This window comes from Oncorhynchus mykiss, chromosome 3 (assembly GCF_013265735.2).
Source record: "Oncorhynchus mykiss isolate Arlee chromosome 3, USDA_OmykA_1.1, whole genome shotgun sequence".
NCBI classification, from domain to species: domain Eukaryota; kingdom Metazoa; phylum Chordata; class Actinopteri; order Salmoniformes; family Salmonidae; genus Oncorhynchus; species Oncorhynchus mykiss.
In genome coordinates, this window is record NC_048567.1 from 54,858,034 (window position 1) to 54,881,683 (window position 23,650).

The 23,650-nt window shown below is 44.7% G+C and overlaps 1 protein-coding gene across 1 annotated transcript in view; it reads left to right on the forward strand.

Moving 5' to 3' along the window:
- The first annotated feature begins 1,486 nt into the window (after positions 1–1,486).
- The window catches only part of LOC110520223 (Krueppel-like factor 7), a 72,024-nt gene continuing 49,860 nt past the window's right edge, over positions 1,487–23,650 (forward strand). The window contains exon 1 of the mRNA XM_021597385.2: positions 1,487–2,009. Within this exon, the coding sequence (XP_021453060.1) occupies positions 1,908–2,009 (102 nt within the window). The 5' untranslated portion in view covers positions 1,487–1,907. The remainder of the gene's footprint in view (positions 2,010–23,650) is intronic.

The window sequence follows — 23,650 nt, forward strand, 5'->3', positions numbered from 1 at the left end:
TTCACAGTGAAAGGAGAAAAGCGGTGAGCCATACATTCATTGCAAACCTGTATGTTTCAAAATGCCACTGCATTTGGACCTAAGACTGCCTATGTAGCTTACTAACCTAGGAGAGACTTAATGTTTCTTAGGTTATTTACATTAGGTAGCCTATTAAACCTTTGTATTTACATTATACACATAGGCACCGTGTTATTACAGTCCAGGGAAGCATTGTTACATATAACAGGTATAGTACTTACAACTATGACACTTGTTTGTGGTTTGTGTATTCACATTTCAATGTCTATGCATTAGCTATGTTAACACATGGAAATGAATTGTGATTAAATCTCTCCTTAACCTTTGGTATTACTTAGACTGCTCATTTTATTTTCAAATCCTTGTATGTATACCTACACATTTGCATAACTGTTGTAAAAATGTAAAGCAGCCAAAGTTGATTGCTCACTTTCCCCTGAAATGTTATTTTTCTTTAAAACTATCAGCCTCTCTCTTTTCACCTGGCTATGTGGGCAATATAAAGGACAAAATATCCCTGTCAGGTTAAAATAATGTCTGATTCATTAGTTATGTTCTACCAGACAGTAAATGTGATACATGCTGTTATCATTATATTGTACGGGTTATATAATTGCACATGAATGTAATGTTTTTATTTGTTATCTTTATTAGGCTAGAGTTGATGCACGCCTTAATATGGCCAAATTATACATTTACAGCCCCAATCAACAGTTAACACTTTTGATATTCATAGTGAAAGTATTCACAATCCACATGACCAAGAAGTACTGTATAATAATAAAAACGTTTACGATTAGTTTTGATAAGGTTTCGTGTGTATTTTAAGGGGCAGAAAAACGTGTAGGCTATTGGACTTGTATTAGTTTCTCCTTCAAGCTACAGACAAATAGTCCACACGCTGAGTTCAACATTACACAGCGGGTTTCTAGTAAAAGCCTGCAACCTCAAACAACAAGAGAAGTCGCCTAGGAGCGATGTCGTGTTGGGAAAGCTGTTACATCACAACCTCACAGTCCCTGTTGGTCTTCTGTCCGAACGCTTCTTCCACTAAAACCGTCTTTTAAGATTAACGTTTCAACAAAAATATAATTCATTAGGCTACACTGAAAACATGCTTTAGGAGTATTAAATGTGTTTAAAATGAGGTATTTTGACGTCTGAAAGGTTCGCATGTGCTTCCTCTTCGGCCACGGACTTCAACTGAGTGAAGGAAAAATGCTGCTGCATTTATATAGACATCTAAAAATAGCTCACCTTTCACTGCCATGTTTGGCCAGACTGACAGCTACACAGAGCCAATACCGGCTCGCCATTTGTTCTAACTCCTCCTTTTTACCTATTTTAGCGCCGCCTTAATTGGACGCCAGTGAGGTCCGTCAACCCTATTTACCTTACATGGTCACGCACGGAATTGATTGACAACAAACCACTCCCCCCTTCGAGTCCCTTGGCTCGATCCGCTCACTAGACAGCTAGCCCGAGCTAGTCGCCTGCTGAAGCCACGGCAGCCAGGGGAAAAGCAACCTGGAATTTATAGAGCGAAGATTGCAATCTGGTAATGCGGAAATAGATGGACGTTTCAAGTCACCGAGTTGGCATCCCACTCCTGGACTGAAGACCTGATAGTTAGCACCAGAGAAAAAGGATTGCAATTCAGTGACACAGTATTCAACTATTATTTTTATATTTCTTTATAGTGGTTATTGTGCGTATTATTTGGTTCCAGTGGCATATAGAGCTATACTTTCTGGTGCACGGACAGACGCACGAGGAGTATCTGAATAACATTTTTTTTGTTAACCCCTTAGACCTACCATACACAAGTAGGGTTCTTTTTTTTCTCCAGTGGATCAAAGTAAATTGTTTTCAAATCGCGCATCAACATGGACGTGTTGGCGAATTACAGTATTTTTCAGGAACTCCAACTCGTGCATGATACTGGCTATTTCTCTGCGATGCCTTCGCTGGAGGAGAACTGGCAGCAGGTGACTTACTGCTTTTCCTTCACTGTATAACTGTCTTTACTTTTACTGTGGTAGCTTAGAATTTGTAAATCGTCACTTGTACGCTGTGGTTACGCTCCGGAGATAGAGAGCTGTCGAGTTGCGGCGCTTACATGCCAGCCCAGCGCATGCTGCCTGTCACGAAAACAATCTCAACTTGATCACATCCGCAGGCAATATGGTGTAGAGAAGACTGATATGGACGCCGCTGTGTCCATCATTCCACTAACGAACGCTATTTTCCAAACCCATAATATACTATCTACTTTGTCTGGCTGTGCTCTGTTATTCTGACGGATCTTGATTGCATCTCGCTTGCCGATTGTGATAGTGTTATTCTGCAATAAATGACAAGCAATGGCTTGTTGCAGACAAGTCTGCATTCTTCTTGTTATTTACATAGTAATACTGCTATAATTTGGTTTTAAGCACAATACACTGTTTTAATAACATTGTGATGATGTTTCTAATTGCCGTCGTTTTTTAGTGTAGGCTATTGATTAGAGAATGCAGAGCGCGGATCGATACGGCCGTCTGTCAGTCGTTATATTTGTTTTATTCATAAATAATGGAAACCAACCTGAGATAGAGAGAGAGAGCTCGTGGCACACACACACTAATTACACGTCTGTCAGATGCGATTTGGGAAAGCGCAGGGCAATTTGGGCATCGAAGATGAACACTTGACTAATAACAAGAGACTTGTTCTTAAATAATGCATCCGCATCTGTCAGATTACTTGGTGTTTTCAGCCGGTTGGTACGAGAACCGACTCCCTATAGTGATCCATAATATATTATCACCACGGAGCCGCGAGAATATGTGGGTGAGGAAGATTAACAGCTAGGCTGCGTGGGGGAAATTGTGTGTGCGTGTGTGCGTACGTGTAATAGTAGCCTAAACGGAAAGCACGGGGCTTTTGGTTTGGAACAAAACTATACATCCAATCTCACCAATGTGCCGGGTGAAGCCTGTGATGTTGCTGGATAGACGTAAAGGGAGATCCACCTGTATTTGTCTCTGTGGCGTTGTGACATGTCGCGCTCAACATAGGCTAACCACTCGTTTATTAGAATGAAGTCAACCGAAGGGCTGGCACTGGCACAGTGAGCACACAGGGCATGCACATGGCCAAGCAGTCACCCGTGCCAACGCTACTGCCAGTCACCAAATATATTTGTGTGACTTAGGCAACTGACACTGATTCACGAATTGATACTATTCCATTTTGTATAATGATGCTATCAGGTTATAGGAAAGGGGTGGTTGTAATATAGTAATAGGTGTGTCATTTGATAGAATTAGATTATTTTAAAGATTGAAACTAGTGTGCTTTTGAGTGCTCAGCCAGTCTTACTTATTCGGTGCGCGTGGTGAGATGAGCGCTTATGAGTCTGCACTAGAGGTCCACGCTGCTGTGCGCACGGCTGCACTTACCGGCTGGGCTCGAGCTGACTGGTTGTCTCCCCCAACTCATTGCCATTCCATGTGCTCAACTGCAGGAATAGATCGGCTGGTTATTAATCGCTGGTGTGTGAGTGTGAAAAGGATCCAGCATAACCCCTGAGCCCCCCTCACACAGCCTCTCTCTCTCTCTCTCTCTCTCTCTCTCTCTCTCTCTCTTTCTCTCTCTCTCTCTCTTTCTCTCTCTCTCCCTTTCTTTCTCTCTCTCTCTCTTTCTCTCTCTCCCTTGCACACACACACACGGTTGGCTGGCATGTGCTAATGGAAAGCTGTGGTCTGGCAGGGCCCATCCCGCCACTTTCAGCAGTAATTGGCTGCTTGCTGTCAGACAGACAGAGGGGTCTGCTCCATCTATCTTTCCTGGCTGTCTCTCAATCATTCCCTCTCTTTGTTGTCTTACATAACCTACTCACTTTTTGTGTCAATTAACAGCCTTGACAAACACAGGGCCTTTTTGTCACAATGCTGTTGCACATCATGCAGTTGAAGTCGGAAGTTTACATACACCTTAGCCAAATACATTTCAACTCAGTTTTTCACAATTCCTGACTTTAATCCTAGTAAAAATTCCCTGTTTTAGGTCAGTTAGGATCACCACTTTATTTTAAGAATATGAAATGTCAGAATAATAGTAGAGACAATTATTTCTTTCAGTTTTTATTTCTTTCATCACATTCCCAGTGGGTCAGAAGTTTACATACACTCAATTAGTATTTGGTAGTACTGCCTTTAAATTGTTTGACTTGGGTCAAACCTTTCGGGTAGCCTTCCACAAGCTTCTCACAATAAGTTGGGTGAATTTTGTCAGTTTCCTCCAGACAGAGCTGGTGTAACTGAGTCAGGTTTGTAGGCCTCCTTGCTCGCACACGTTTTTTTCAGTTCTGCCCACAAATTTTCTATAGGATTTGAGGTCAGGGCTTTGTGATGGCCACTCCAATAGCTTGACTTTGTTGTCCTTAAGCCATTTTGCCACAACTTTGGAAGTATGCTTGGGGTCGTTGTCATTTTGGAAGACCCATTTGCGACCAAGCCTTAACGTCCTGACTGATGTCTTGAGATGTTGCTTCAATATGTTGTTGCGTCAATATATCCACATAATTTTCCTCCCTCATAATACCATATACTTTTGTACCTGTTTCCTCCAGCATCTTCACAAGGTCCTTTGCTGTTGTTCTGGGAATGATTTGCACTTTTCGCACCAAAGTACGTTCATCTCTAGGAGACAGAACGCATCTCCTTCCTGAGCGGTATGACCGCTGCGTGGTCCCATAGTGTTTATAGTTGCGTACTATTCTTTGTACTGATGAACGTTGTACTTTCAGGAGTTTGGAAATTGCTCCCAAGGATGAACCAGACTTGTGGAGGTCTACAATTGTTTTCAGAGGTCTTGGCTGATTTCTTTAGATTTTTCCATGATGTCAAGCAAAGAGGCACTGAGTTTGAAGGTAGGCTTTGAAATACTTCCATAGGTACACCTCCAATTGACTCAAATGATGTCAATTAGCCTATCAGAAGCTTCTAAAGCCATGACATCATTTCTGGATTTTCCAAGCTTTTTAAAGGCACAGTCAACTTTGTGCATGTAAACTTCTGACCCACTGGAATTGTGATACAGTGAATTGTAAGTGAAATAATCTGTCTGTAAACAATTGTTGGAAAAATGACTTGTGTCATGCACAAAGTAGATGTCCTAACTGATCTGCCAAAACTATAGTTTGTTAACAAGACATTTGTGGAGTGGTTGAAAAATGTGTTTTAATGACTCCAACCTAAGTGTATGGAAACTGTATATGTCCATGTGGTAAAGTGTGTTTGTCATCTGTGTGTCATGTGTGTTTGCCTAGCTGGCTCTGACAGCATGGTGCCATGTTGTTAGTAATGGCTGCCAGGCCTGCCTCCTGATAGGTTTGTGAGCACCAGGGGTCTGTAGGAACAGTACAGGGAGCCCAGACACGTAGCCAGACACCTACTGTAGCCTTCTCCAAACCTAGCAGTGACCTGCTCCAAGTCTTTCTTCCATTACACTGCAGAACCATGCCCAAAGAGAGAGAGGAATACTCTGTAAAAAAATATTGTGCTAGTTCAACATATTTCCAATATGATGTATTTTGACATATAATATACAGTACTTCACTTTTAGTGTCTCACAAACACTAACATATTAAGTTCAGCATTAACAAATGAACTGTTATTGTTGATTAGATATACTTAATCTTCCTGATTAGTTACTGTCATTGATCCTGTTTTAGTGTTAAACACGGCTTTATGTATTTCATCTTTTGACATTATTATCCACTTAAGCAGGAATTGTTGAGTGCAGTGCTCGCTACACTAACACTAACTGGAGGTAAAGCTGCAGGAATTGTTGAGTGCAGTGCTCGCTACACTAACACTAACTGGAGGTAAAGCTGCAGGAATTGTTGAGTGCAGTGCTCGCTACACTAACACTAACTGGAGGTAAAGCTGCAGGAATTGTTGAGTGCAGTGCTCGCTACACTAACACTAACTGGAGGTAAAGCTGCAGGAATTGTTGAGTGCAGTGCTCGCTACACTAACACTAACTGGAGGTAAAGCTGCAGGAATTGTTGAGTGCAGTGCTCGCTACACTAACACTAACTGGAGGTAAAGCTGCAGGAATTGTTGAGTGCAGTGCTCGCTACACTAACACTAACTGGAGGTAAAGCTGCAAGAATTGTTGCTTGAAGTATTTCCCTTTGTCAGAGTGGCACGTGTGATCTTACTCACGGTGAGAATGAGAATGGGTGGTCTCGTCAATGAACGTTAATTTGAACAACGATTTTGATATGCGTTCATCATGATCCATTACACCTCATAGCATAACAAACTGTTTGATACTAATATAGAAATGTGCTTTTTATTCTTCAAACATGCATGCAACATTGTGTAAAAGTATTGTAAAAAAAAGAAATACAAAAAATTAACCACAATCCTCTGAAACTGAGCCACAGTGCAAGTTGTTGGAAGAATTTAAAATTCTTAAGTTGAAAGGAGATATTATGAAAAGTTAAACACAATTTTCTTTGTAGTTGTTCTTACACACAAATAGTTGTTTAGATTATGCATTTATCTTATGTTGAATTCATTGGGGGTTTGGTTGAACAAGTGAAGTAGAGTAAAAAAAACTCATTATATTTAAGTAAAGATGACAACACATGTTTTTAACTGTAAAAATAATTATATTTTTACAGTTATAAGTATAATTTACTAACCACCTGAATAATTTTTCAGAATGTAGAGTGAGAGGAGAAGAAAGAAAGGAATAGAAAAGAGAAAAATAGAGAGGATTACATATGTAGGATCTTAATTTGTCCAATTTGCTACAGCAGGAAAATAATCCTGCAACAACAGGAAATGTGAGTTAGTATATACTTTTTTTGTATGGGGTTGATACATTTTTCTTTCAAGTCCAACATTTTAAAGTGGAAACTACAAATGTTAGAAGCCTTTTAAACGTTGAATACACTGCAAGTTTGCATTTCTTGCTGTGCAGGAAAATTCTCAGCAACAAAAGAGTGATCAAATTAAGATCCTACATCTGTAGAGTAAGATGCATAGAGAGAGAGGAAAAGTAAATAAAGAGATGGTTGGGGGGGAGGGTGGCTCTGACCCGGTCGACCGCTTTTCTGCTAGATGTGTTTACTCATTGTTGTCCAGAGGAAATGGAGCCACTAGGCCACCGCCAGCAGCCAGAGAGAGAGAGGCTGCTCCAAAATGGCACTATATTCCCTATAAAATGTATTACTTTTGACCAGACCCATAAGTAGTGCACTATGTAGGGAATATTGTGCCATTTGAAACAGAGCCAGAGAGAAAAAAACATCACTTGGAAGGACAAACCATAAAAGTCCTATTTGATGGTATGAGCGAGAGAGGAAAGGAGGGGGGAAGGCAAATGAGTGAGAGTTGATCAAATCCTTGTCCTGCCTGGGTGGACAGGTGGATAAAATAGTTTTTTCTAGTGTGACCGGCGTACTCTGCTCGACGCCGTTAAAACTGCCTAATATTTTTACTGGTGCAATAGGATGTCTTGATAGGATAGGATAACGTCTACTCTGTCTAGCGTGGCCCTAGATCTGCCAGGCAGGCAGGAGAAGGTAAACGACAGGCACCCTTCCCTCCCTCCCTTGCTCCTCCCGGAGACAAGATGGATGGCCGTTGCAGGCCCCCATTGAGCAGAGCATGAATCAGGCCTTAATGGATGCGATATGGGTGAATTGAGTTTCAGTGCTCTTAGGCTGGGGCCAGGGCTGAGGCTGAAGATGGGGCTCCCTCTCTCCTCTCTCTTCTGAGTCCCTGTGGAGACAACACACTGCTGCTGGCTGGGCTGGCTGTCTCTCTCACCTGGATTGAACAAAGACACTATCTCTCACTGTCACCAGGAGACAGAGGTAAAAGAGAGAGGTGGCTGGAAAGAGAGGGGGCCGGAGAAAAAGAGGGGGGGAAGAGAGAGAGAGTGCGGCCCACTGTAATCATCGCTCTTCTGTTCGTCCTCTGTAGAAAGGGAGGGATTATTTAGTCAGTGACCCGTGAGGGGGGTTAATTTAAAGAGCGTATGTTTGTGCACCAAGAGGGCCCCTGTTGTCTCCGTCTCCCTCCACTAACCAACCACGCACACACACACGCACACATTTTCGTCTTTGGCTGCAGAGTAGGTTGTGATGGGAGCACGTTGGAGAGCAGGTGGGTCTGCCTGGGGATTGAGACAGGAGGAGAAGTAAACAACACCATTAAAACCAGGTGAGACACCTCGTCCAATTAACCAGCCTCACCTGAGACACAGCGTGGAGACAGAGAGAGAGAGAATTAGAGAGAGAGGGAGACATGATGTCTGTTTGTGTTTGTCTGCCTGTTTGTCTGGCTAGCTGTCTGTCTGGCTGACTGGCTGGATGGCTGGCTGTGTCTATCCGTCTGGCTCTCAGTCTGTATGAGTGTCTGTCTGCTTGTCTGGCTGACTGGCTGGCTGTAAGTCTGGTTGTTTGTCAGTGTCTGTGTCTGTCTGTTTTTCTTTGCCACTCCGGCGGTATGTGTCCTCTCCTTCTCAGACAGCACCCATATATATTTGTGGGCTGCAGTGAAAATGGGTCACCCTGTGGCTCTCTCCCTCTCCCTCTCTCCGCCATGCCTTGCAGTCCCGTCTCTCACATTTTGGGCTGCAGCGTTCTTTTTTATCTCCTCCTTCTTGTTTTCAGAGCTTCTATTTCAGTACCTTCAGGAATTTGAAGCATGCTCTCTAATTGATTTGTTTTCACTGGGAGGTATTTTTAGATCACAGGCCGTGTGTGTTCGATTGAAATGCAAATACAGATATAGAATCTTACTTTGATCACCCTGTTGTTGCAGGAAATGTCCTTCACAGCAAGAATGCAAACTTGTAGCTAGTGTCTTCTACGTTTATCAAGACTTCTAAAGTTTTTAATTTCCACCTCAACATTTTAGACTTGATTTGCCCTAACTAAAAATGTATCAAGGCCTACAAAAATGTCCATTAATTATAATACCCACAATAATTCACATTTCCTGTTGCTGCAGGATTATTTTCCTGCTGTGAGAAACTGGTCAAAATAAGATCCTACATATGTAGCTAGTCCTGCACTGTGAGTAAAACCCTTTGAGCAATGGCAGAAATACAGGTTTGGCCTGAGAAATTGAGGGAAAAGATTAGTAAATTACCCAAAATAATCATAAATAACTCTTTATAATGATGTGAAAGTGTGTCTGGTCTTGGTATTGTAATCGCCCCAATTCCCTAATACTTGGAATCCTTAGTGGCTCAGCGGTCTAAGGCACTGCATCTTAGTGGTTGAGGTGTCACTGCAGACACTCTGGTTCAAGTCCAGGCTGTATCACAACCGGCTGTGGTTGGGAGTCCCATAAGGCGGCGCACAATTCGCCCAGATTTGGCCGGTGTAGGCCGTCATTGTAAATGTGAATTTGTTCTTAACGGACTTGCCCAGTTAAATCAAAAAAATATACACTACCGTTCAAAAGTTTGGGGACACTTAGAAATGTCCTTGTTTTGGAAAGAAAATCACATTTTCTGTCCATTAAAATAACATCAAATTGATCAGAAATACAGTGTAGACATTGTTAATGTTGTAAATGACTATTGTAGTTGGAAACGGCAGATTTTTTTAAATGGAATATCTACATAGGCGTACAGAAGCCTATTATCAGCAACCATCACTCCTGTGTTCCAATGGCACATTGTGTTAGTTAATCCAAGTTTATCATTTTAAAAGAGCTGAAAACTGTTGTCCTGATTAAAGAAGCAATAAAACGGGCCTTCTTTAGACTAGTTGAGTATCTGAAGCATCAGCATTTGTGGGTTCAATTACAGGCTCAAAAGGGCCAGAAACAAATAACTATTATCTTGAAACTCATGTCTATTCCTGTTCTGAGAAATGAAGGCTATTCCATGCGAGAAATTGCCAAGAAACTCCTCTGTTAACTCCACTGTTAATCACAGAGTGACCCTTAGACCCCTGTTTTCAAGCCTCACCGTAAACGCAGTCCTCCATCCATCCCCTCTATACACCTTTCCCTTCATCTGTCCTCTGCCTTTCTACATTCTGCCTCCATCCCTATCCTTCCCACCCTACCTCTGCCCTCCCTCCATTCTGCCTGCCTTTTGCCCCCCCCCTGCCCTCACTCTCCATCTCCCTCTCTGCCCTCTCCCTCCACCCCTCTCCCTCCTCTCTGCCCTCTCTCTCCATCCCTCTTCCTCCATCCCCCTCCCTCCTCTCTGCCCGCTCTCCATCCTTCTCTCTCCATCCCCCTCCCTCCTCTCTGCCCGCTCTCCATCCTTCTCTCTACATCCCCCTCCCTCCTCTCTGCCCTCTCCCTCCTTCCCTCTCCCTCCTCTCTGCCCTCTCTCTCCCAGGCAGCTGGTTGACCTACAGACCAGATCCCAGCAGCTTTGTGAACTGGTCCTCCTCCCCCTTATTCTCCCCCAATCCTGTCCTCCAGAGTAAAGGCTGCAGGCAGCCAGCCAGCCATCCACAGCACAGCCAGAGCCACAGCCGGTGCAGCATGCCTGACTCTCTCTTCCCTAACACAGGGATTTGAGCCTGGCCCGGCTGCCTGGGGAAGCCAAGTTTGACAAGATAATGAATTGCTATGCATGCATATTCGCCGCAGCAGTTTTTCGCATTTCACAGCCCAGTAACTCTCAGAACAGTGGCAGTGGTAGAGGGGAGAGTGAGAGAGGGAGGGTAATGGAGTAGAGAAAGCACAATACCATTCAAAATGGATTCAGATGGATTTGGGCTACGTACGTGTATCGGAGGCCTATTTGAACCCCACTCACCACCCCCAGCCCCCCAGAATCCTTCCCCCCACTACTACCTCCCAGCATACCTGTGAACAGTGAACTATGTGAGCAGCCTGCTTTAAATTTCAGCTTTTATTGCCGTCCCTGCCTGCCTGCCTGTCCGGTCCAGTCTGTGATGTGTTGAGCTCTCCTCCCCTCCTCCCCTCCCATCCCATTCCCTCCTCTCCCTTCCTCTCCTCTCCTTTCCTCTGGGCTATGTCTGCCAGAACTACACTTACAGTTATGTAATCCACAGTGGAGTGCAGCTGGTTTCTCACAGCAGAGAGGCTAAGCACTGGAGAGGGAAGAGGGGAAGGAAGAGGGGAGGAAGAGGGGGCCTCCATAGCATCACATCCCATTCCCAACCAGCCCCCTGATCTCTGACGGGGGATCGCTCCGGGGAAAGCTGCAGGATTATGATCACAGGAGGCTGGCTTGCCGTGCTAAGGAGCCCAGGGAGAGGCAGGGGGAGGTGGGGTGAGAAGCCGGTGGAATCCCCTAGCAATAGGGACGGCGGCGGGGAGAGAGTGGAAACACCTGGATTGCTTAAGTGCTGGAGCCATATTGTGCTCTGTTTTGGTTCTGTTTTGATACGTTTTAATATTTCCACAGCTGTGTGTGAAGGGGCTAGACATGCAACAATGCACACACACACACACACACACACACACACAAACACACACACACACACACATGCACGCACACACACACACACACACTGCTTTTTCCCCCTGTTGTAACCACTTAGCGTACTTCCTCTACTACTCTTCTCTTCACTGTGAAACTGCACTCTTATGGCTCAATCAACAGTTCCACACTCAAACTCCACACTCCACTCCAGCGCTCCACTGAGTAGTTGTCTGAGGACCATGCAGGAGGCTAGTTTACCACGAAACCAGTCAGACAAGTTCCATCTCATTTTAAAACATGATGATGCCTCTTTGAAAAAGAGCCCTCTCATTACTGCACTGCTGATAAGTGGTCAGAAGTTGAGGGCGGAGCTCAGCGCTCCTCTGTGGAATGTTACCGCAACATCCCAGCTGTCACTGAGTCATCATCAGTGCCCTGTAATACACATGTCACAGTGTCTGTGGGTGGGTGAATTAAGGTCTGCATTACTCAACTTAACCTACACAGACAGAACTACAGTAATACCACCACCTCTTTTCCCACAGACTGATTCCAGTCAAATTACTGTCTGGTCAGCATCTTCGGGTTTAAAGAAAGTGCTATTACTATTACTATCACTGATGCACTTTATGGCACAGCCCCGAACAGACAGGAGTTCTATTGGCCACTTCTGATCTGATTAAAGAACCTAACAATTGATTCCTTCTCAGCTTGTTGGAATGTCGCATTTATATGGCGTTGTTGAACAATGCCAGGCTTTACAAGGGATGTGGGCCCAGCCAGGGCTGGGCAGGGCAGGGTAGGGCAGACAGTATTGAGTCATGCTTCTTGTTGTTATCAGCTGGGGCTGGCAGGGAGCTGTGTAATGCCATAATAATGCCATAAAGCCAGGCCTATTGTACTGCACATTTCCTGTGTGAGCAAGCTCCTCTCCCCTGCTGTTTCCCTATAAAAGAGATCAGCATTATTACAGACACACACACACACACAACCACACACATGCGGCCATAGGGGATCTCCTCACTTCCTGTGACGAGGGATGACTCAGTGGTTGCATCCTAAAAGGGTGCCATTTAGGACACAAAGTGAACTGGGTACATTTGGGTGTGAGGTACGCTTTCACACAGTACACTTTGGCCCTGTGGTATCCTTCTGTGGTGTAATGGCTTTTTACGCTGGCTGGGCATTTCTGTGTTGGGTGTGCATACTAGGAGTGCATCCTTAATGGCACCCTATTCCCTGTATAGTGAACTACATTTAATCAGAGCCCTATGACCAAAGCCCAAAAGTAGTGCTATTGTATATTGGAAATAGAGTGCCATTCTGGACTCATCCTAAGCCTGGATGGATCCACCCATCATCCACAAACACACACCCGTCTCTCTCAGCAAAACACAGCCAACACACCATCAGCAGCTGACTGCAATTAGGCTTCAGTCTGAGGGAGGGAATAGGGCCTTTCATGTTCTGGGGGAGAGAGGCAGGTTTCCCTTTGAAGTGGGGACCCTTTTTACTGAAGCACTGCTGTGTGTGTGTGGTTAAGTTCATGTTGCGCTGGTTAGATCGCACATCTCACCTGACCCCACCACTATACCGGCGCTATGAAATGTGACAGTCACACCATAAAATCTGTTTGAAGATTGTTTTAGCTGAATAGACAACAAGTGTGAGAGAGAGAGAGAGAGAGAGAGAGAGAGACAATTAGCCTTGCTATTGAGAAAGGCCGCCGTAGGCAGACATGGCTCTCAAGAGAAGACAGGCTATGTGCCCACAAAATGAGGTGGAAACTGAGCTGCACTTCCTAACCTCATGCCAAATGTATGACCATATTAGAGACACATATTTCCCTCAGATTACACAGATCCACAAAGAATTTGAAAACAAACCCAATTTTGATAAACTCACATATCTACTGGGTGAAATACCACAGTGTGCCATCACAGCAGCAAGATGTGTGACCTGTTGCCACAAGAAAAGAACAAACACCACTGTAAATACAACCCATATTTATGCTTATTTATTTTCCCTTGTGTACTTTAACCATTTGTACATCGTTACAACACTGTATATATACATAATATGACATTTATACATACATAATATGTCTTTATTCTTTTGAAACTTCTGTATGTGTAATGTTTACTGTTAAGAGAGAGAGAGGGAGAGAGAGAGAGAGAGAGAGAGAGAGAGGGAGACGGACAGAGAGAAAGGAAATTGTGAAACAAACAGTACTCTGCATTAACATGAGAAGTACTCAGTAAGATCGATTAAAATCAATTCTCATAGAGTGGAGATATATCCTCCAACAGCTGATGTTGTAACACTCTTCGTCATTGTAATCAGTGTATTCATGTTCTCTCATTTCCTTTTTCCTTTGAGTTAATTCATATTGGCTTCTTAATCAGAAACCATTCATATCAGACACAAGCTCATGAGAGCACATAATTCAGCAGGCAGGTTAGCCCAGCCCACAGACACAGGTTACGTCCATGATGGCACCCTATCCCCTACATAGTGCACTACTTTGGACCAGGGCCGGTCATTTGGGACGCACACAGACTGAATGAGCCATTCGCTAAAAATGGATCGTATATTAGTTATGAAACAGCACAATAAGTACACTGGCTCTCGGAAAATGAAACAAATGAACTTGATATAAATGAGTAGTCTGACTCTGGTCTCCCAGAGCCACAGCTTAGTGTGTAAAGCTATATGCTTGATCTTCAAGGGTGAATGGTGTGCCATATAGAGGTTACGGACTGGAGAGCTCACTGCTCGCTCTGCAGGATTAGATTACACACTTTAGAGGGGATTTACCTTTATATCAAATGGATGTTTGGATGGTTGGTTCACTCTGCTAGCTCTGCATATAGGGTTGTATATGGATCCCATGGCCCCAAACAGTTCTACTTTTGCGTCTGAAATCTATTTTGTCCGGTGACAGACTGGACAGGGAAAGTCATTGAACTTCCCAAACAGTGCAGGGGTGAGAGGGAGGCTAGCCCCGGTCTGTACTGTACTGTATGTGTCAGGCTCAGGGGCTCTACAGGGGCCGTATTGAATCATTAGCACATTGGAGAAGGAGAGAGAGCACACAGATCAATTTGCAATCCAAACAAGCCACGTGATCCTCTGTTAGGGTAGGGCTGCGAGGACAGCGGGGTAGGCCCAAATGGTCACTATTCCTATCTACTGCACTACTTTTGACCAGGGCCCATAGAGTTCTGGTCAGAAGTAGTGCACCATTTAGGGGATAAGGTGACATTCGGGACGCAGCCAGCATCACTGGCAGGAAGCTACCGTAATGGCTGGCTGACTGCTGAGGTTTTGTTTAAGGGCAAACAACACAATGTTGTGGTGTTGAAACTACTTCACTCTGTAGGTGCAAAGTGACTTTAAAAACAGTGTTTAGCCAGGGTTGAGGCCAATTCATTTTTCAATTCAGTCAACAGCAATTCCAGAATTGAAAGTGCCATCTAAAGTATTTAATGTTTTCATTGAGCTGGAATTTCAAATCCTGAATGGAAGTGGAATCAACCCTGACCCTGCGATCGACTGAATTGAAAATGAATGGACCCTAGCCCTCCTTGGAACAGCAGAATGGAGCTAAAGGTGTTGAAGTATACAGTGTAACTGTAGTAGATGTGAAGGGGGAGTGAAGCTACACGGTATCTACATTTGACATGACAACATCACACATGCAGGACCAAGGACAGTCCAGGTCTACAGCCTGCTGCTCACTGGGAGAGAACTGGTCACACTGCTAGGAACACAGACTTCCACACATACTACAGACACACATGCTCGCATGTACACTTGACACACACACCTACACCCCCACACACATGCACATAACGTGACTCATACTCCGGCACACACACACACACACGCACAAACACACACACACACACACTGTGAGCTGTTATAACTCAGGGAGTAGCAGGTACACTGTGCCCTCTACATATGATTGCATTTGGACGTTTGCACACTGATGGGAGATCAAGAGGTTTTCACAGCCTCAGATGGAGAGAGAGTGGGAGAGCAGGGTGAGGAGGAGGAGAGTAGAGAGGGATGAGGGGAGAGGTGATGTTGGAGATGAGGGTGGTTCATTTGTCTGGGAGCTTCTCAAGTGACTGTCAGCCCTCTGGGCCCATTGAGAGGAGGAGAGGAGACGGATAGGGGGAATGGAGGAGAGTGGGAGTGAGGAGTCGAGAGAGAGACAAGGAGGGAGAGAGAGAGAGAGAGAGAGAGAGAGAGAGAGGAAGTGAAAGAGAGGAAAGCGAGAAAGATGCGCCCGGCGACAGCTACATCTTTATGCATGAGACTGTGCTGTGTGTCTCTCCTCAGTCCATGGAGAGAGAGGTTGCTCTGCTGCTCCACTCAAGGCTTTGATTAACAACCACAGAGGAGCCAGTCATTTTTCCTTCCTACACACTGGCAGACACACACACAGACATACACACAGACACACACACACACACACACACACACACACACACACACACACACACACACACACACACACACACACACACACACACACCTTTTCTTTGCTGTCTCACAAACTCACACACATGCACCCAACTCACAAACTCACACGTACCCAACTCACAAACTTACACACACATGCACCCAACTCACACACACACATACACCCAACCCACAAACTCACACACACATACACCCAACCCACAAACTCACACACACTGTCAGAAATGTTCGGGAGACAGGCGCAAGAATGCGTAATAGTTTTTTTATTGTACCCAAATGACGGCGTGCCGTGTAAAGGCACGAGGACGAAGACATAACAAACGCCATACAAAACACAGGGGAGAAACCCAAACAAAAGAGCGAGGAGTACCTTGAATAAATAACACACAATGATTAACACATGGGACGAGACCCGTAATCATCTGTGCAATCTACAAGAGCACGAAAGCCCAAAACACACAGCACAGGTACTCACACACACCAACGGACCTAGTAACAATAATCGACAACCCAATGGAAACCAAAGGGCACATTTATACAAGTACTAATCAGTGGGAATAGGGGACTGGTGTGCGTAATGATAGTTCCGGAGGGATCCATGACACCAACACACTCACATGCACCCAACTCACAAACTCACACACGCATACACCCAACTCACAAACTCACACACACATACACCCAACTCACACACACATACACCCAACTCACAAACTCACACACACATACACCCAACTCACAAACTCACCCAACTCACAAACTCACACACACCCAACTCACAAACTCATACACCCAACTCACAAACTCACACACACATACAGTACACCCAACTCACAAACTCACACACACATACACCCAACTCACAAACTCACACACACATACACCCAACTCACAAACTCACCCAACTCACAAACTCACACACACCCAACTCACAAACTCATACACCCAACTCACAAACTCACACACACATACAGTACACCCAACTCACAAACTCACACACACATACACCCAACTCACGAACTCACACACACATACACCCAACTCACGAACTCACACACACATACACCCAACTCACAAACTCACACACACATACACCCAACTCACAAACTCACACACACATACACCCAACTCACAAACTCACACACACATACACCCAACTCACAAACTCACACACACATACACCCAACTCACAAACTCACACACACATACACCCAACTCACAAACTCACACACACATACAGTACACCCAACTCACAAACTCACACACACACACACCCAACTCACAAACTCACACACACATACACCCAACTCACAAACTCACACACACATACACCCAACTCACAAACTCACACACACATACAGTACACCCAACTCACAAACTCACACACACATACACCCAACTCACAAACTCACACACACATACACCCAACTCACAAACTCACACACACACACACCCAACTCACAAACTCACACACACATACACCCAACTCACAAACTCACACACACATACACCCAACTCACAAACTCACACACACATACACCCAACTCACAAACTCACACACACACACACCCAACTCACAAACTCACACACACATACAGTACACCCAACTCACAAACTCACACACACATACACCCAACTCACAAACTCACACACACATACACCCAACTCACAAACTCACACACACACACACCCAACTCACAAACTCACACACACATACACCCAACTCACAAACTCACACACACATACACCCAACTCACAAACTCACACACACATACACCCAACTCACAAACTCACACACACATACACCCAACTCACAAACTCACACACACATACACCCAACTCACAAACTCACACACACATACACCCAACTCACAAACTCACACACACATACACCCAACTCACAAACTCACACACACATACACCCAACTCACAAACTCACACACACATACACCCAACTCACAAACTCACACACACATACACCCAACTCACAAACTCACACACACATACACCCAACTCACAAACTCACACACACATACACCCAACTCACAAACTCACACACACATACACCCAACTCACAAACTCACACACACATACACCCAACTCACAAACTCACACACACATACACCCAACTCACAAACTCACACACACACACACCCAACTCACAAACTCACACACACATACACCCAACTCACAAACTCACACACACATACACCCAACTCACAAACTCACACACACATACACCCAACTCACAAACTCACACACACACACACCCAACTCACAAACTCACACACACATACAGTACACCCAACTCACAAACTCACACACACATACACCCAACTCACAAACTCACACACACATACACCCAACTCACAAACTCACACACACACACACCCAACTCACAAACTCACACACACATACACCCAACTCACAAACTCACACACACATACACCCAACTCACAAACTCACACACACATACACCCAACTCACAAACTCACACACACATACACCCAACTCACAAACTCACACACACATACACCCAACTCACAAACTCACACACACATACACCCAACTCACAAACTCACACACACATACACCCAACTCACAAACTCACACACACATACACCCAACTCACAAACTCACACACACATACAGTACACCCAACTCACAAACTCACACACACATACACCCAACTCACAAACTCACACACACATACACCCAACTCACAAACTCACACACACATACACCCAACTCACAAACTCACACACACATACACCCAACTCACAAACTCACACACACATACACCCAACTCACAAACTCACACACACATACACCCAACTCACAAACTCACACACACATACACCCAACTCACAAACTCACACACACATACACCCAACTCACAAACTCACACACACATACACCCAACTCACAAACTCACACACACATACACCCAACTCACAAACTCACACACACATACACCCAACTCACAAACTCACACACACATACACCCAACTCACAAACTCACACACACACACACCCAACTCACAAACTCACACACACATACACCCAACTCACAAACTCACACACACATACACCCAACTCACAAACTCACACACACATACACCCAACTCACAAACTCACACACACATACACCCAACTCACAAACTCACACACACATACACCCAACTCACAAACTCACACACACATACACCCAACTCACAAACTCACACACACATACAGTACACCCAACTCACAAACTCACACACACATACACCCAACTCACAAACTCACACACACATACACCCAACTCACAAACTCACACACACATACACCCAACTCACAAACTCACACACACATACACCCAACTCACAAACTCACACACACATACACCCAACTCACAAACTCACACACACATACACCCAACTCACAAACTCACACACACATACACCCAACTCACAAACTCACACACACATACACCCAACTCACAAACTCACACACACATACACCCAACTCACAAACTCACACACACATACACCCAACTCACAAACTCACACACACATACACCCAACTCACAAACTCACACACACATACACCCAACTCACAAACTCACACACACACACACCCAACTCACAAACTCACACACACATACACCCAACTCACAAACTCACACACACATACACCCAACTCACAAACTCACACACACATACACCCAACTCACAAACTCACACACACATACACCCAACTCACAAACTCACACACACATACACCCAACTCACAAACTCACACACACATACACCCAACTCACAAACTCACACACACATACACCCAACTCACAAACTCACACACACATACACCCAACTCACAAACTCACACACACATACACCCAACTCACAAACTCACACACACATACACCCAACTCACAAACTCACACACACATACACCCAACTCACAAACTCACACACACATACACCCAACTCACAAACTCACACACACATACACCCAACTCACAAACTCACACACACATACACCCAACTCACAAACTCACACACACATACACCCAACTCACAAACTCACACACACACACACCCAACTCACAAACTCACACACACATACACCCAACTCACAAACTCACACACACATACACCCAACTCACAAACTCACACACACATACACCCAACTCACAAACTCACACACACACACACCCAACTCACAAACTCACACACACATACAGTACACCCAACTCACAAACTCACACACACATACACCCAACTCACAAACTCACACACACATACACCCAACTCACAAACTCACACACACACACACCCAACTCACAAACTCACACACACATACACCCAACTCACAAACTCACACACACATACACCCAACTCACAAACTCACACACACATACACCCAACTCACAAACTCACACACACATACACCCAACTCACAAACTCACACACACATACACCCAACTCACAAACTCACACACACATACACCCAACTCACAAACTCACACACACATACACCCAACTCACAAACTCACACACACATACACCCAACTCACAAACTCACACACACATACAGTACACCCAACTCACAAACTCACACACACATACACCCAACTCACAAACTCACACACACATACACCCAACTCACAAACTCACACACACATACACCCAACTCACAAACTCACACACACATACACCCAACTCACAAACTCACACACACATACACCCAACTCACAAACTCACACACACATACACCCAACTCACAAACTCACACACACATACACCCAACTCACAAACTCACACACACATACACCCAACTCACAAACTCACACACACATACACCCAACTCACAAACTCACACACACATACACCCAACTCACAAACTCACACACACATACACCCAACTCACAAACTCACACACACATACACCCAACTCACAAACTCACACACACATACACCCAACTCACAAACTCACACACACATACACCCAACTCACAAACTCACACACACATACACCCAACTCACAAACTCACACACACATACACCCAACTCACAAACTCACACACACATACACCCAACTCACAAACTCACACACACATACACCCAACTCACAAACTCACACACACATACACCCAACTCACAAACTCACACACACATACACCCAACTCACAAACTCACACACACATACACCCAACTCACAAACTCACACACACATACACCCAACTCACAAACTCACACACACATACACCCAACTCACAAACTCACACACACATACACCCAACTCACAAACTCACACACACATACACCCAACTCACAAACTCACACACACATACACCCAACTCACAAACTCACACACACATACACCCAACTCACAAACTCACACACACACACACCCAACTCACAAACTCACACACACATACACCCAACTCACAAACTCACACACACATACACCCAACTCACAAACTCACACACACATACACCCAACTCACAAACTCACACACACATACACCCAACTCACAAACTCACACACACATACACCCAACTCACAAACTCACACACACATACACCCAACTCACAAACTCACACACACATACACCCAACTCACAAACTCACACACACATACACCCAACTCACAAACTCACACACACACACACCCAACTCACAAACTCACACACACATACACCCAACTCACAAACTCACACACACATACACCCAACTCACAAACTCACACACACATACACCCAACTCACAAACTCACACACACACACACCCAACTCACAAACTCACACACACATACAGTACACCCAACTCACAAACTCACACACACATACACCCAACTCACAAACTCACACACACATACACCCAACTCACAAACTCACACACACACACACCCAACTCACAAACTCACACACACATACACCCAACTCACAAACTCACACACACATACACCCAACTCACAAACTCACACACACATACACCCAACTCACAAACTCACACACACATACACCCAACTCACAAACTCACACACACATACACCCAACTCACAAACTCACACACACATACACCCAACTCACAAACTCACACACACATACACCCAACTCACAAACTCACACACACATACACCCAACTCACAAACTCACACACACATACAGTACACCCAACTCACAAACTCACACACACATACACCCAACTCACAAACTCACACACACATACACCCAACTCACAAACTCACACACACATACACCCAACTCACAAACTCACACACACATACACCCAACTCACAAACTCACACACACATACACCCAACTCACAAACTCACACACACATACACCCAACTCACAAACTCACACACACATACACCCAACTCACAAACTCACACACACATACACCCAACTCACAAACTCACACACACATACACCCAACTCACAAACTCACACACACATACACCCAACTCACAAACTCACACACACATACACCCAACTCACAAACTCACACACACATACACCCAACTCACAAACTCACACACACATACACCCAACTCACAAACTCACACACACATACACCCAACTCACAAACTCACACACACATACACCCAACTCACAAACTCACACACACATACAGTACACCCAACTCACAAACTCACACACACATACACCCAACTCACAAACTCACACACACATACACCCAACTCACAAACTCACACACACATACACCCAACTCACAAACTCACACACACATACACCCAACTCACAAACTCACACACACATACACCCAACTCACAAACTCACACACACATACACCCAACTCACAAACTCACACACACATACACCCAACTCACAAACTCACCCAAAGTAATAGAAAACAATCCACACCCAGTGAGTGCCATTTGGGGAAACCAAGGAAAGTCACGGCATTTCTCTCCCTTTCGTTCCAGAATCCTCATTGGTTCTCTGCCTCTCTCTCATACCCCCACACTACCTCCCTCTCCCTCTCCTTGGGTATGCTTTATGTAGTTTAACAGAATACACCACTCTGTATTCCACACCTGAGCACCATGTACATAAAGAGCAGGAGAGCGTTAGCGTTGCTAGTCATAAATAATAGATAATGGTGTCCTTGTTGTTTTTAAACAGCTCTAAGCTGAGCTTCAGAGGTGTCTTAGAGAGCTGAGAGAGTGGGAGAGACAAAGAACTGAAGGGCATTTCTGCATAGAGAGAGAGATGTCTCATGTTTATTCAACAGCTCATGGGGTTGGGAGGGGTGCTTTGGCCTCCCACGCTGCTTTCTCTGTCTTTCTGCATCTCTCTCTTTATCTCTTTCTTTCTCTCTCTCTCTTGCTCTCTCTCTCTTTAACTCACTCTCTCTCGCTCTCTTTCTTTCTCTCTTTCCCTCTCTATAACTCACTCTCTCCGTCTCCCTCTATTTTCAAACAGTCTCTTGCTTGCTCTCTCTTTCTCTCCCCCCTTTCTATAATTATCTCTTTCTCTTTCATTCTCTCTGAACTTGACTTTCTGGAGTTTCCCTCTCTATAAAGGCCATTCTTGACAACCTCCATATGGAAATATAAACATAGAAGTGTCCATGTAGATCTGCCTCCATACACACTAATGCTCCCCTACAGACTATGTTGCGCCCAGTGACACAAGCCTACCAGACGAGCTAAATAACCTTTATGCAAGGCAAGTAACAATGAAACATGCGTG